At 47.3% G+C, this 16,580-nt stretch overlaps 1 protein-coding gene across 1 annotated transcript; it reads left to right on the top strand.

Moving 5' to 3' along the window:
* The first annotated feature begins 2,157 nt into the window (after window positions 1-2,157).
* Psmc1 (proteasome 26S subunit, ATPase 1) lies at window positions 2,158-15,655 on the top strand. The gene is made up of 11 exons (XM_021201474.2): window positions 2,158-2,219; window positions 4,363-4,416; window positions 5,125-5,221; window positions 6,441-6,565; window positions 7,020-7,205; window positions 7,388-7,516; window positions 8,332-8,428; window positions 11,239-11,428; window positions 12,155-12,306; window positions 13,169-13,323; window positions 15,341-15,655. The coding sequence occupies exons 1-11, from the start codon at window positions 2,217-2,219 to the stop codon at window positions 15,473-15,475; spliced, it is 1,323 nt and encodes a 440-aa protein (XP_021057133.1). The 5' UTR covers window positions 2,158-2,216; the 3' UTR covers window positions 15,476-15,655.
* The last annotated feature ends 925 nt before the right edge of the window (window positions 15,656-16,580 follow it).

Genomic DNA, 16,580 nt, shown 5'->3' on the forward strand with positions numbered 1-16,580 from the left:
CACCTGCCTCTGCCTCTCAAGTGCTGGGATTAAAGACGTGCGCCACCACTGCCCGGCCACACCCCCTATCTTAAGAGGACCCAAGAAATAGAAAATAATAGAACAACAACAACAACAACAAAAGCACACAAAATGTATGTTTACTCCATGGCAGATAAGTAAAATCGAGCTGAATTAGCAAAGCCTCTCCGGGTGCTTAGGGAGATGGAAGGTGTGGGTGGAAACGAGGGAGAGTTCCTGCCATGACTCTGTGGAGGGGCAGAAAGGAGATTTTAAAATCACATGACTGTGGCACTTCTGCCTGTTGTATGTCCCACTTAAGCGTCGTCGGTTCCCTGTGTGCCGGCCTCTTAGGGAGCCTCCTGTCCTTTTGGTTATATTTGGGTCACACTCCTAGGCATCCCAAGCAATGCTGGCCTTGAAGTCACATTTAACACACACCAGAGTCCTTTAAACCGTTCCACTTGTAACTTGTTTGCCTCTGAGACAGAGGCTATGTAGTCCTGGCTATCCTGGAACTTGCTATGTAGACCAGGCTGGCCTCTAACTCACAGCACTCATGCCTCTACCCACTCTGATGCCATTTACAACTCTCCCCTCCTTACAGCTCTCTGCTTCCATCACCTTCAGAGGGAGCTCTGTCTCACACTGCTGTCAAACAATCCAGTTGCCGTTCATTGGCCAATCACATGATCTAAGCGTTGCTGCCGCTGTCGGTTCACTGCCTTTGCGGTCACCACAGATCTGCTGCATCTGCTGCTTCTCCGTGCCACCAGTTCACATTTTCAGCCTCCCAAGAGTAAATTTAACTTCCTCCCTTTACCACCAAAGCAGGCAAGACAAGACCAAAGGAAGACTTTTATTGAGCCTCATGTTACAACATTCAGAGAGGCAACATGGCCGGAAGCCAACTCACCGAGCGAGCTTGGAGCAGCCTGTATATATAGCAAGAGAAAGAGATTCGGATAACCATAGCACACCCGGGTACTGATGAAGGTTTGTGTTGGCACCAGTCACCTTGTCCCTTTAACATCCACCTTACAACACAACAGTTTCTGTCTAATGGACCATCAGAGGAAATTCGTCCCACCTGGCCTAGGTAGAAATGACCGCAGGGTCTTCTGGAGTTCATTGAGTGATAGCAAAATGTCTGGTACAAAGTGTTGCAAATGGCCAAGGCAGTCAACTGGGACTGTATAGTTTTCTCAGTATGTCTATGGAGTACTCAAAATAGCCTGGCCCTGAGGGCTGTTTGACTAACCAGTCCTTTTGTTCAAAGTAGCTGTTATTAGGGAGACAGATTTCCTATCCCTCAAACTCTCACTTAGGAATAGGAACACAAAGAGTACTTGCATCGACAAGCTAAAGAACTTATCATTGACACTACTAATTAATAGCAATGTGTAACACCTGCCCGGGGCCCCAACCCCGGGTTTGTGTCCCTCCTCAGTGGCACTTGGACTCTCTCGACGTTCACTGTCCTGTCTTTTTTTTTTTTTTTTTAAATTACTTTATTTATGTTTACATGTCTGAGTTTGCACACCACGTGCTTACAGGTGCCCTGAATGGTTGTTAGCCGCCATGTGGGTCCCCTGGTCTTCTCTACTGAGCCCTCTCTCCAGCTTCTCAAGGGTAATTTTAACATAGTATTAGCCACCATCATCAGTCCCTTGTCATTAGTGGAAAGAGAGAGAGAGAGAGAGAGAGAGAGAGAGAGAGAGAGAGAGAGAAAACCCGCACACATTTAGATGTCTTTAGGCAAAGAACTATTCTCAAGAGAGCGGCAAAGTCCCGAAACTAAAGAAGATCATAAATGCTGTATACACATCAACTTCTCAGTCCCAAGCGCCATTCCTGCTTGACACAAATACATCTTCCCAATTATAATTTTGCATTCTTTAATTTTTTTTTTAATTTTCAAATTTTCCCCAAGTCTTTGACGTCCAAGATCATTGTCTTACGTTACTGACAAAAGCCCAACAGCAGCTACTTAGAATTCCCTCGAGTGAACTATTTGAAGTTTTGCCCACATGTTTAACCAATCCTTGCACCAAACCGCCGAACTGAGCCCTTCCTGCTCAACTTCATCCGTGAGGAAGTTAGTCCCGATAGGCTTCCGTAGCCTCTTTTTTTTTTTTTTAAAGTCACTTCCGTTCTGCCCGGGTCGCTTTGGTGGATGCACTTCCGGTGGTGGCGACTTGGACGACTGAAGGAAGATGGTGAGTGACTAAGGGTTTCGGCTGGTAGTCGCAGGCACCCCTGCGCCCCAAGGCGGGAGGACCAGGCGATGCGGCGCTCGGGTTCATCGCGGGTCGGAGCGGATCGCACTCCCCGGCGGACGCGGGCAGGACGCCCGGGGAGAGACCGGCTGCGAGCCGCTCGAGCAGGCGCTGAAGGGCTGAAGCCGAGCGGGACCGCCCGGCCGACGCTGGGGACCGCGGCTGAGCCGCAGAGCCAGCGGCTCGGCGCTCTCCGGTTTGGTTGGTTGGGCCGGATTCAGATGTTGGCACGGAGGGTCCCGGGCGAGCGCGGTTGATGGAGGCGCTTCCATTCTAGAAAGGGAGACAATAAACATGTCAGGGAACCGGACCGGGCCAGATCGCTACGTGGCTGTGTTGTAAGAAGGTGGCTGGTTTTGTTAGCGTGTCCGCGGAGGACCCTTCGTGGATGTGAAATCTGAGTAGAGGCCTAAAATTAAAGATTGTAAGGGAGTAATCTGTACTAACATCTGAGTGAAGTCCGGGCAGGGCAGAGGGTCAGAAAATGCAAAAGGAGGCAGCCCTGAAGTCCGCTTGCATCACGAGCTGCCAGGCCAGTGCATCTGAATGTAGGTGAAGGCCAGAACACACAGAGGACCTGTGATGACTTTGAAAAGTATTCCTAACATGCATTTCCCCAGAGTTCTTATTTCCTAGAACAACCCCGAAGATTATTATTCTTAATGTCCCCATTTTAATGAGGAAACGGAAATGCACTAAGTGACCATTGGTAGAGCACAAATCCTTTCTTTTCTAGAACGGTTGAGAAACTCTCTGGGTTTGCTAGACAGCAGAACTTACTGTGATTTCTGTCTAACAAGCTTTGTGACAATATACAACCCCATCGACCTCCCTGGACCTTGGTCCTTTTATCTGTCTGTCTATCAAGGGGGCTTTGAGAATCAAGAGGCTCAGGAACCGTCTGTAACTCCAGCTCTGAGGCGGTCCGAGCCTTGTGCGTGGCCGAATATGCTTGGTATCGTTTCTGATGTGATTTTGTCTTGATACTGAAGCTGCCAGTGTTTTAGTGAGAGGTGCGTCCCTGGGGTGGTGAATCAGTAAGTCCACTGTTACTCTTGTTTCAAGCTCCACCGCTGGGTGGACGCCATGGCGCCCGACATTAAGCCTGACAGCTTGAATTTTATCTCCAGGACCCACAAGGCAGAAAGAAAAAAAATCCCTGAAAGTTGCCCACTGGCTTCCTCACATGTGCCCTGGCATGTGGACACAGACCCACACATGCACCAAGCCACGTATATTTGCACAGGAATTTGAAGGACCACCATTTAAGGCATTGCCCTGTGTTAAGCATTGTTTTAAAATCAGAAACCCCAGTGAGCTTTTCATACATTTTAAGATGATAGCTTTTCAGATTGGGAAGGAAGTCTTGTCCAGGTCCCAGGCTGTCAGGATAGGAGCTTGGTAGGTTGCTGTTGAAAGTCTTCTGGGTCCTGTAGATCTCGAGAGAGTAAATGGCCATGCGTGATGAGACTGTTTTCATAGTCTGGGAGGTAGCTTATATTAGAGGGTGGCCAGTCTGAACCGGTTGAGAGGGGTGCTCTCTGCCAGTTTCCTTACTGACTCCTCATCATGGCATGGCTCTTGGTTCTAAGAGGCAAGTAATGGGGGCTGGTGAGATGGCTCAGCAGGTAAGAGCATCTGACTGCTCGTCCAAAGGTGTAGAGTTCAAATCCCAGCAACCACATGGTGGCTCACAACCATCCTTAAGGAGATCTGACTCCCTCTTCTGGAGTGTCTGAAGACAGCTACAGTGTACTTACATATAATAAACAAATAAATCTTTAAAAAAAAGAGGGGGGGCTGGAGAGATGGCTCAGTGGGTAAGAGCACCCGACTGCTCTTCTGAAGGTCCAGAGTTCATATAACAAATAAATAAATCTTTAAAAAATAAAAAAAAAATAAAAAAATAAAAAAAAGGCAAGTAATGTCTCCACGGTAAGTGCATACCTGGTCGCCCAGGTACTCATTTTCCACACGTTACAGTGGGGGGTGTGCTTGTGTTTTAGAGTCAGTACCAATAGGATGTTCTTTTGAAGCCATAGTATCCTGAATTTATGTGTGACTTGTCTTCTTTATCTTCCAGGGTCAAAGTCAGAGTGGTGGCCATGGTCCTGGGGGTGGCAAGAAGGATGACAAGGTAAATAACAAGCAAGATCTGATCATGCTGTAGAAACTGCCTTAGGTCTCGGCGAGTTCTTTATGGTGCCATAAACTTTAAGAAGCAAAGTGATGTAGTGATTTCAGTAACCTTGTATACAGATGGATAACCGGTCTCGTTCTTAAAGAACTTAATGTCCTGGGTTAATGATTTTTAAGCATGAACATTGTGGAAGTTTTAAAGTAGACCACCTATAAGTGTTTAACTTACTGAGGTGGGAGAAATGCCTCACCTCACCGAACTTGACAAATTAATCAATTTTGACCTTGGTCTGCCTACTGAAAAACATCTGTGTCACTGTCGTCTCTCTAAAGAGATTACACTTGCTTGCTGCAGTTAGGTCTTACTAAGAGAGCAGGAATGTGAAGTCTGCTTTTTAAAGGTGGTCATTTTGCAGATTCAGCAGTGTGTGTGTGTGTGTGTGTGTGTGTGTGTGTGTGTGCGTGTGTGTGTGTGTGTGTGTGTGCGTGTGTGTGTGTAACCATAATCAAAGAGGCCATCACTGTGAGGCAGGGATGAGAGGGAAGGAGGAAATAATGCAACCATATTTTAATTTAAAATGTTAATAAAAGGAGTAGTTATTTTAAATATCCTAAGAAATGAGAACGTTTGTACCCCTAGAAATAGGTGGTAGCAATACAAAAATAAATGTCCTTTTTCTGCTTTCCATTCTTCTGACAACTGAAGGACAAGAAAAAGAAATACGAACCTCCTGTCCCAACTAGAGTGGGGAAAAAGAAGAAGAAAACGAAGGGACCAGATGCTGCCAGCAAACTGCCACTGGGTAATGAACGCTCTGCTCTTCTGCTGCCCCCACCCGCCCCCAGGGAAACGGCTCTGCATGTAGCTTGGGAAGGCAGGGAGTACTGGGAAGACTGAGGCTAGCTCTGGTTATAACCCCAGCTACTTACTTACTTGTGGAGCCCTCTACTGGGTTGACATAGAAGTTACATCAGTCTGTCTCATGCTAACCAGTCACTGTGAGCCATGGTGCACGCCTGTAATCCCAGCACTCAATCCACTGAGTTCCAGACCAGCCAGGGCTGCATAGAGAGACCTTTCTCAGAAAAGAAAGAAAAGAAAGAAAGAGACAGACTGAAAAACAGACATCCTATTCACGGTCCCTAAGTAGCCCCTAAGTAGCTAACCCCTCTGAGGTATTAAACATGTAAGTCATTTATTGCTTTTTATTTTTGTCATTATTTTATGGCAGGCACACACATGCTTCAGTGTGCTTGTAAAGGTCAGAGGACAACTTTTGGGAATTGGTTCTCTCTCTCCTGTCACTGTTCTAAGGATGGAACTTAGATCATGGCTTGTACAGCAAGTCCCTTACTCTCAGAACCTCTATCCTGATGGCCCTGTTTGTTGCGAGGTGGGGTCTCGGTTTTGCAGTCCAGGCTGTCCCTGGGTTTGGGATGCTCCTCTCGCATCAGCTTCCCGAGTGCAGGGATTAATGCACCACAATGGAAATAGCGTGTAAACTACTGATCCGGTCTCAGAAACACTCTCACGCTGTAAAGTATCATTGTATTAACGTTTGGCTGTGTCTAAACTGAAGTTTATTTTTTATTAGTTTTTATTTAAGAATTACTTTATGTATAGGAATGTTTTGCCTGCCAAGCGGGTGGTTTTGAGCAGCCATGTGGGTGCTAAGAACTGAACCCAGATCCTCTGGAAGAGCAGCTAATACTCATAACAGCTAAGCCATCTCTTCAGCCCCTTTATCACAGTTATTTCCTTTGTGTGTATGTGGGGTGGGGCCCATGAGCACTCCTGCACTCAGATACAGTTGTGAGTATGTGGAGGTCAAAGCACAACTTGCAGGACTCAATTCTGTCCTTCCACCATGGAGGACCGAGGGATAGAACTCGGGTCTTCAGGCTTGGCAGCAAGCTCTTCAACCACTAAGCCATCCTGCCAGCTTTCTAGTGAACATAAAGTAAAACATTTTTATAAATTTTTGAGTTCCAAATGTCTAAAGCTTTATTTTTTAATTACAGTAACACCTCACACCCAGTGCCGCCTGAAATTACTGAAGCTAGAGAGAATAAAAGACTATCTTCTCATGGAGGAGGAATTCATTAGAAATCAGGAACAGATGAAACCATTAGAAGAAAAGCAAGAGGTGAGTGGAGTAGGTTCTGTCGTCTTCTTTACTGAGTGAGTTCTGTTAAGACAAAAACTGTCATCAAGTGAGAGTCATGGGTAAGCCTGTGCAGACTTCTGACTGGCCAGTTTTTAAAGCCAGGGCGAGGGCGAGGCAGGAAAGAGTACTGACTGCACTCTGGCAACCAAGGATGGAAAGGTAAAAATCCAGATGAGGTGCACATCTGTCGTCCTGGCAGCCTACAGCAAGATGAGGCGGAGACCTGACAACTACCCAGCAGTTCTCTGGATAGCCAGGAGTACACACACACAGCAAATTATTCTCTGGTCTCTGCACGCTCAGATGCACATCCACAGAAAGTGAATGACTGAGAAGAGAAAGCATCTGCTGCTTTGTCACTCCAGGCAGATACTCTGTAAATGCATTACCTGCCTTACGGTCTCATCTGCTTTTTCTTCTTGACTATTATTAGGAGGAAAGATCAAAAGTGGATGATCTCAGGGGGACCCCCATGTCTGTAGGAACCTTGGAAGAGATCATTGATGATAATCACGCCATTGTGTCCACATCTGTGGGCTCAGAACACTACGTCAGCATCCTGTCATTTGTAGACAAGGATCTACTGGAACCAGGCTGTTCAGTCCTGCTCAACCACAAGGTGAGTTGCTGGCCGTTAAGGAAACCCAGTAGTAGTATGTTCTTTGTCTTAGACCTGGCTGCTTGTGCTGGAAGTGGATCCTCAAAGCACTCACAGACAAGGGGGGAAAGAAACTGGTATTGCTTGCCATAGACGGATTGATGAGAACTCACGGTCACACATTAAGACTTGATCCTTTGTAGGTGCATGCTGTGATAGGGGTACTAATGGATGACACGGATCCCCTGGTCACGGTGATGAAGGTGGAAAAGGCCCCCCAGGAAACCTACGCAGATATTGGGGGACTGGACAACCAGATCCAAGAAATTAAGGTATGGTGGGGACCAGGTCTGGGTTTCCAGAGTTTTGGTGTCTTAGAGCTGTCCTGTTTGGGTGCTTTGGAGTTGACGTCCACGTTTGTTTTTCTTTACTGAGCAATTCCAGCTATGGATCTTCATGTGCTCAATACTGTGAGGAACTGGACTCACACTAAACTGTGATGGTCCTGTAGTATTTTCACACTTTGCATATTTAATGTTGACTCGGTATTAGGTGGAAATGTGACGTTCCCAGCTGTGCTGACTTGTGCTGTTGTGTACTCAGCACACAAGTGCTAGGGCCTAGGCCAGGCTCCCTGTTCCTGAGTGGTCCTGTAGCCTGTGGTTGTTTGAGGTGGCTGTGTGCCTGCTCTGTCTCTCACCCATAGGGAGGTCAATCAGGACTGCCAAAGGCCTCCAGTGCTGGCCTCTCAGCTGAAACTCAGCACAGAGCGTAGGACCCCTAGTGCCAGCAGGACCAGCTGGCAGGAAGCCTGTCCAGGTCCTCTTTCTAGTCTACTCCAAAGAGAGTAACTGTTAACTTCCTTCAGTTTTATTTCGCTCCAGAATAGCTTAAGTGTTGCTCAAGGCTGACTTCTGGAAAGGAAAGGGAAAACTGGGCATGGCTTAGAAGGGGAGTTGATAGGCAAACTCAGTGAGACTCCAAACTAACTGAGACACCTGCCCTCTTCAGCATGTCCCACCCCAAGTAGAGGTTCAGAAGAGTGAGATTTCTATTTATCTTTGTGGAAAACAACATATTTTCATGTCAGGCAATGCCAATAACCTCAGTTAAACTTGGCTTTTTACCAAGTCTTTCTTCTCTGTAGGAGTCTGTGGAGCTCCCTCTTACCCACCCTGAGTATTACGAGGAGATGGGGATAAAGCCCCCTAAAGGGGTCATTCTCTACGGTCCGCCAGGAACAGGTATGCCTGCTGAACACTGTAGGCTCCACTCCTGTCTCCAGCAGCATTGGCAAGATATAAGGCACCGCAGTCGCTTAGCTCAACTCTGGAGCTGGAGCTGGGCTCGGGAGGGAGGGAGAGGTGGAACGTACTGCTTAGCACGCACAAAGCCATGGCTGGGTCCAGCAAACCCACACCACCCCCATACACACACAAAGCAAGATCTCAACCTTGGCTGACCAAGTACAGTGACATCACCTTGAGAGCTCTATACCGTGCTACGGCTTGTCCCAGCCTCAAAGGCACACATGCGCTCATCTGCTGCATGGCTAAGCCTCAGACCAGTGTGGAGATGGTATTCAAAGTTATTCTGAGGTGATGGGCCAGGTCCGTTTGCTGGTGCAATAGTACTGAGTAGATCCTGTGGGATGATGAAAACACATTTAACATTACAGTGGACAGTTGTCCCAAGCTGTAGAGACCAGTGCTTGGCGGTCGGTTACCCTGCAGGTTAGAACAGGCGTGGTCATTTGCTTACGAGAACTGTTGTTGAGTCCCTACTGACATGTGTTGGGAGCGATTAGAGACTGAGAAGTTTCTTCCCCGAGGAACCTGAAGCCAGAAGCCACTCTGCTTTACCTCAGTTGAAATTAAAGCCACAGAGAGGCTGGTGATGAGCCCAGGGCCACAGAGCTCTTGGCGTTGAGCTGGTAATGGCTGGAGCTGCAGCACCATCCTGCCCCACCAGTGTGCATCTCATGAGGTGTGGGCACTGCAGTGCTGGGTGGGCGGGCCTGTCAGAGTGGGGGCTTGTTCAGTGATTCCCTGTGGCACTTGAAGTAACCCGGCTGCTTCCCTTGACTCCCACACACTGAGGTCTCATTGTCCTAAAAGGCCCGACCCCATCTTTACTATCTTGAGTTGGTCTCCCAGGAATACTATAACCTTCTGAGACTTTCTGCCTGCTATTGTTCTGTGACCAAGCAGAACATTGTGTCACAAAGCTTAGCCCTCTGCCATTCCCTAGCTCTCCCTCTTCGTCCTGTGCTAACACCCGGCCCTCACTCACTTTTAAAGGGGTGAAGGTCTTAACTCTAAAATTCTTGAGCTGAGTACTCTTTGGTGACTGGCCTATGTTAAAGGCTGGTCTCTGGAGGTGGGACGGGCGGCATCAGCCTTGTTCAGAGCTCCCAAACTGAATTCACTGTACATGGTGTGTGTGTGTGTGTGTGTGTGTGTGTGTGTGTGTGTGTGTGTGTGTGTACATGTGTATGCGCACACGCGCACGTGCACATGCAGCCTGAAAGGAAAATACCAGTGAAAGAACAGCATTAGAAACACTACTTGAAGGACTGGAGAGATAGCTCAGTGGTTAAGAGCGCTAACTGCTCTTCCAAAGGTCCTGAGTTCAATTCCCAGCAACCACATGGTGGCTTAACAACCATCTGTAATGGGGTCTGGTGCCTTCTTCTGGTGTGTCTGAAGAGAGCAATAATGTACTCATTAATTAATTAATAAGAAAGCACTATTTGCGATCCATGAGAGGAATTGCCTCCCTTGGGAAGGGAGTGCCAGGTCTGAGATGTCTTCTTAGCATCCCCAGCTCTTGTCTGTGGGCTCCATCTACTGGTCCTGCTTCCAGTATTTTGACAACCCACAAGCCTACCCAGTACTGCCTTGCTGTGGCCCAGGTTGGAAGCTGCTTGGTGTCCTAGGGTCAAACCTAGGATTCCCAGAAAATATTTTATTATTAATGGTTCAATGGGAGTTTATTTGGATTTCTAATACTAGGTTGGATAAGTCAGATTAATTTTTGTATTTGTTCATTCATTCATTCATTAGTTTTGATATAGGTCCTCATGAAGGCCAGTCTGGCTTTGATTTCACTGTCTAGCTCAGGATGCCATTCAACTTTTAATCCTCCTGCCTCCACCTCCCAAATGTGTAGCACCATGTCCGGTTGCATTAAGTTAATTTTATATGCAACTTAGTGTGAATACAAGAAAGCTCCCTTTCAGAAAAGACAGGTCATTGTATTGCTAGTACAGAGTGGGTCTTTCTAAAGGTAAATATGGCGACTGGTTCTCCTAATGCTGTGACCCTTTAATATAGTTCCTCATGTTGTGGTGACCCCCTCTTCATAAGGTTGTTTTTATTGCTACTTCATAACTAATTTTGCTACTGTTATGAATTGTCATGAAATACCTGGTATGGGGGATCGCTGATATGTGACTCCTAGATGGGTCTCAGCCTCTGCTTCGAATGGTACTTTGGGCTCAGGCTGTGAAAATAACCAAGTAGGGCTCACAGAATGTCTCAGTGGTAATGGTGTCTGTCACAGCCTGGCAACCTGAGTTTGACCTTCAGACCCCATTGCAGGTGGGGGAAGGGAGGTGCTTCTGCCAGGTTGTCTCTGTCCCCCACAGGTACTGGGGCTCATGCCCCCATACACAGGCACAACACACACATATATAGTAATTTTTTATGAGAAAAAAATACCAAGTAAAGGTATTGCTGACATCATCATGTTGACTTTTAGAAGAGTTCAGAGTATGTTGTTAGGTTGGGAGAGCAGAGGAACAAATAGCTGCGGTGTGTTGTCATTGGTAGTGTCCATCCATTGGGATGGGGTGTGTTGTCATTGGTGGTGTCCATCCATTGGGATGGGGTGTGTNGTGTCCATCCATTGGGATGGGGTGTGTTGTCATTGGTGGTGTCCATCCATTGGGATGGGGTGTGTGGTCATTGGTAGTTTCCATCCATTGGGATGAAGTGCTCCTTACAGTAGTTACATGGCTTTCTTCTTGTCTTACTCTTTTTACCCCAAATAGGTAAAACTCTATTGGCCAAAGCAGTAGCGAACCAGACTTCAGCCACTTTCTTGCGAGTGGTTGGCTCAGAGCTTATCCAGAAGTACCTAGGCGATGGGCCCAAACTCGTCCGGGAGCTCTTCCGGGTTGCTGAGGAGCACGCACCATCCATCGTGTTCATTGATGAGATCGACGCCATTGGGACCAAAAGGTAGACTCGCCCTGAACTGTCATGGAGATAAACAATATTGGCCCTCCCTGTGCAGCAAGCCCTTGCTGTGCATGGCCCTCTGGATACTTTGCTCTGCCCTCCAAGGGGCCTTAAACACCTACCCAGGCAGTGTGTGGAACCCAGTTGTGTCAGAGCGTTTGCATGGAGCCAGTACTGTGCAGACACTGCAGACTCACTGTAATCATGTCAGTCTTTGCCCTGCAGTTAAAAGGTTGGACCAAACAGGGAGATAAAAATGGGGCAGCTTCAGGCAGAGTTGCTGTGCAGCGATATGGTTCAAAAGTGTGTCTGTCCATCTGTCCTGCTGAAAACAAAACACCACAATCAGGTGGTTTAAAAAAATTAAAAACTCGTTCCCCTCTATCTGGGCCATGAAATCTAAGACCAGGCACTAACCATTGTCTGCACGGGACTGCGTCTGCTCCAGGAGCATGCATTGTTGCTCAGTACTCCAACAGACAAGTCTGTCCCCATCCAGCAGAACAGCAGAGAAAAGGGGCCCATGCTCACTCCCCCTGCCCTTCCATCACAGTGTTAGATGCAAACTTTGAGAGGCATGCTTGGCCAAGCCTGGGTGCCGAGGTTCTGTTGTGCCGGCGTGACAGGCGTGACCCTGCCCTGAGGGGAGTGTGGAGTTCTCTGCTGTTTGTTTGCTGTACCTGTCCTTTAACAGAACGACTGGGTCTTCATTTTCTCTTTCCAAAGATATGATTCAAACTCTGGAGGTGAGCGAGAAATTCAGCGAACAATGTTGGAGCTGTTGAACCAGTTGGATGGATTTGATTCGAGGGGAGATGTCAAAGTTATCATGGCCACAAACCGAATAGAGACTTTGGATCCAGCGCTTATCAGGCCAGGTCAGATTTGCTTCTGCTGTGTCGTGGAAACTGAATGGGTTTGTGTTTGAAGTGTGCATTGGGGGTTGCTGTATAACAGTACACACACTGGCAAACACTGCTGTGCAGTATTAATTTACCAAAAGACATCTTGATTGGAGAGTCGGCCTAATTTGGAAAGCACCTGCCTATGGGCAAAAAGACCTGAATTTAGTCTGACAGACAGACGTATAAAAGGTGGATATGATGGAGTGTGGTTGTGATCCTAGTACTGGGGAGGAAGGGGCAGATAATGGGGCTTGCTAGCCTTTGGCAAGCTCCTGGTCTGTGACACTGGAGAGACACTGATCTCAAAAAACAATGTGATAGGTGCTCGAGCACACCAACACACCTCCACACACACTCACAGGAGTTCAAGGCTGTCTCCCTGAGATCCTAGCTAGGAGCGTGACACTGTGGCCACGCCCTTCTCATTCTAGTTTTGCGCTGTGATCTCTTCCTCCCGTTACTCAGTTTCCTTTTTAGCCTAGAACACTCGCTCTTTACCGTGAAGGAAAGACTCGTAGGCCACGATCCATGGTTACATTCAGGTAGCACTGGAAGCCATGCTCTGTAATGTTTCTGTGGTAGGCTTGCTCTTGGTCCCTAACGCCATTCAAGATCTCCTTGTGCTTAGCCCCGAAGGTAGCAGAGCAGGGGGCTTGAGTGGGGTGAGCGCAGATGTAGACACTCACAGAGCACAGAAATGAGTGTTCACTTTTTAGGGTTCAGGTGTCATCCCCACAGCATCGTCTGACTAAAGCCCCACCTGTGGGGGTGGGCGAAGGCTCTAAGTGGGGCAGAGTGAGTCTGGACGGAGTGGCTGAAAGCTTTGTGCCTGCAGGCCGCATTGACAGAAAGATCGAGTTCCCCCTGCCAGATGAGAAGACCAAGAAGCGGATCTTCCAGATTCACACCAGCAGGATGACACTGGCTGATGATGTGACCTTGGATGACTTGATCATGGCAAAGGATGACCTCTCTGGGGCTGACATCAAGGTGAGAGACTGGGTGTGCTTGCCTCTGAAAATCTGGGCTGTTAGAAAGACTGCAAACTCTAGAGGTGGCAGTTAGGCCGAGAGTGTGGAGCCCTGGGTTTTACAGTCATCCATGTGCCTCTAACAGGACATCCAAATGAAAAATTTGCCTTTTATTTGAAGTCATTTAATGCATTAATTTATGAAGCCACAAGGATCAGTTATTGACATTAACTCTTCCACCTCCTGTGCAAGGCCTGGGTGACCTGTTTGGGAAAATGAGACTTTGCCTTTGTACCCCGTCAGGGAAGCGTCTGCTGGGCGGTCCCCAGAGTTGCAGAGCCTACACTCTGCGCTTTTCTTCCCACCACCATGTGTTGATGGGTTATACTCAATTTTCCTGTTGGTTTTGTTGCAAATGTGAGCTAATATGTTTTTCCCAGCTCTTTATATCGAGGCCTGTGAGCAATGACTGTGGTACAGCTCCTTCCTTCAAGGAGCAGGGGCTTCCCCAGCATGGCGCCCTGGTTAGGTAGAAGCAGCACACACAGTTCCCAGGCCAGCACCTGCACGGGTCACTAAGGTCACTGGCATCACTCCTACAGAACTAGGTTCAATAGCTTAGGATAGTTTTCTTTTTTCATTGAAAATTAATTGTACTACACTAACTTTTCTTAAAATTTTTCAAGAGTTCAGAAAAGTTGCATCTCCAGGATGTGTACACCCACAGGCCCATCACCTAAATTTAAATGGCTAACTATTTCCTGTCCTCATGCTCACCTAACTTTTGGTTGAGCCGTTTAAAGTAAGCAGTCTGATGGCCATTGCCTTAGCAGCTTCTAGTGCCAGGCTTATAGTGTTCTAGTCTTGTTATTTTGTTTATTTTTAGGTTTAATTTTTAATTTTTTGTTTGCTTTTCAAGACAGGGTTTCTCTGTGTAGCTTTAGCTGTCCTGGAACTCGCTCTGTAGACCAGGCTGGCCTCAAACTCAGAGACTTGCCTCTGCCTCCCGAGTGCTGGGACCACCGAGCTCTAATTTTTAACTTATAATTTTATGTAAATGTGTATTTTCATGTGGGACTATGCATGGGAATATAGCTACCAGAAAGAAGGAAAGAAGGAGGCGTCAGATTCCCTGGAGCTTGAGCTATAGACCGTTGTGAACCTGAAATGGTTCCCAGGAACCAAACTCAGACCTCTGCAAAATTCCTGTATGTCAGCATATTTACAGCAGTCTGGTGACTGTAAGTAAATTAAATGGACATACACTCACCTCTTGACACATCACTTTTTAATAAGGGGACTAGAGTTAAGAGCACTGACTGCTCTTCAGAGCACCCACATGAATGCTCATAGCTGTCTGTCTGTAACTCCAGCTCCAGAGGACCCAACACCCTCACACAGACATATGTGCAGGCAGAACACATAAAATAAGAATATTTACTTTATTAAAAAATAAGAAGGAGCCGGGTGGTGGTGGTGCACGCCTTTAATCCCAGCACTTGGGAGGCAGAGGCAGGCGGATTTCTGAGTTTGAGGCCAGCCTGGTCTACAAAGTGAGTTCCAGGACAGCCAAAGCTATACAGAGAAACCCTGTCTCGAAAACCAAAAAAAAAAAAGGGGGGGAGAGAAAGTAAGAAAGATATTTTTAATGAAAGTGAAGCAACAAGAATTAACTGGCTAGAACCTGAGACAGTGCAGAATCCCAGATCTCTGGCCAGTCTACCCCCTTATAGTCTTCCCAGTTTATGTATCTTGGATTCTCAGAAATTATGATACATGAGACATTTAAAAAATAACCTGTTCCCAAATGAGCAATTTGTGTTTAGTCTGTCTTATGCTTTATTTCAAAATCTCTCTCTGAATTCCTTAAGTTAAAAATAAGTGGTTCAGTCTGAACACACTGTTCTTTTTTTTTCTTTCTTTCTAGGCAGGGTTTCTCTGTAGCCCTGGCTGTCCTCGCTCTGCAGCTGACCTGCCTCTGCCTGGAGTTAAAGGCTTATGGCACCACACCGACTCATAACTGTCCTTTCTTTCAGGCAATCTGTACAGAAGCTGGCTTGATGGCCTTACGGGAACGCAGAATGAAAGTAACAAATGAAGACTTCAAAAAATCTAAAGAGAATGTTCTTTATAAAAAACAAGAAGGCACCCCTGAGGGGCTGTATCTCTAGTGACCCATAGTCGACTTCAGGAATGGGGAGCTGCCCCGAGGAACCCATTTTCCAGTTCAGTTTTGCCAGTAGAAAGCCTGTATCATGGAGGACGCTGTGCAGGCTGTCTCCATCTGTTGTTGGTCATCGTGCCGTGCTGCTCTCTACTCCCAATAAAGGATTGGCCTGGTTTGCTTTCTAGCACTGTAATGAGTACCATGATAAAAAACAACTTGGGGGTTGGGGGAAGAGTTCATTGTATCTCACAGCTTATAGCCCATCATGATGGGAGTCGGCAGTAACCTGGAGAAAGGAACTGAAGCAGAGGCTGTGCTGCAATCTACTTCCTGGCATGCTGTCTGCTTTCCCGGTAGAACTACCTGCCTAGGAGTGGCACCTCTCATAGTAGGCTGGGCCCTCCCACATAAATCACTTAAGAAAATTCCAGAGCCTCGCCTATAGGGCAATCTGATATAGGCATTTTCTCAGTTAAAGTTCCATCTTCCCAAATGACTGTAGCTTAGCCAAGTTGACAAAAGGTAGCCAGCACAAGTGTGCACTTTGACAGCTGGTCTGTGGCCACACACCCTCACTTCCCATTTCCAAAGTCAGACCCTCAGGCAGAGCCACAAGGCAGTGGTCTTTGAATAGTAAGGCGAAGTTAATGCGCCTGTTTTCTCAGAAGGGTCTGCTGTGCTGTGGACTATGCAGGGGCTGCACACTGCGTAGTCCGTGTTCCCAAGAGGCTGAGATCCCTGAGGAGTCGGGGAAGAACCCTATCCCAACCATGCCTGCCTGGGCTCTGGGTCTGTAATCTCCCTTTCTTAAAGCCATGAGGAGGCAGGTGGCCTGTGGAGAGAAGGCATGGGCCTCTCCTGCTGCCAACTTGTCAAGTACAAATGCATCTTGTTTCATAGGTCAAAAGACCATTCAGAAAGCTACACTGCACTCCTTTCTGGATACTCAAGAGAAAAATCAGTTTTCCTTAATGTCTGTGTTGGCAGAATTCAGTTCCTTGTAGCCATTAAGATCTTCGTATGTAGGCCGGGCGTGGTGGCGCACGCCTTTAATCCCAGCACTCAGGAGGCAGAGGCAGGCGGATTTCTGAGTTTGAGGCCAGCCTGGT

The sequence above is a fragment of the Mus pahari genome, chromosome 7 (assembly GCF_900095145.1).
Source record: "Mus pahari chromosome 7, PAHARI_EIJ_v1.1, whole genome shotgun sequence".
Classification (NCBI taxonomy): Eukaryota; Metazoa; Chordata; class Mammalia; order Rodentia; family Muridae; genus Mus; species Mus pahari.

Coding starts and splice junctions, on each gene's coding strand:
- Psmc1 (XM_021201474.2), top strand. Junction 6,566..7,019: donor CATTAGAAGAAAAGCAAGAG/GTGAGTGGAGTA, acceptor GACTATTATTAG/GAGGAAAGATCAAAAGTGGA. Junction 8,429..11,238: donor CTACGGTCCGCCAGGAACAG/GTATGCCTGCTG, acceptor TACCCCAAATAG/GTAAAACTCTATTGGCCAAA.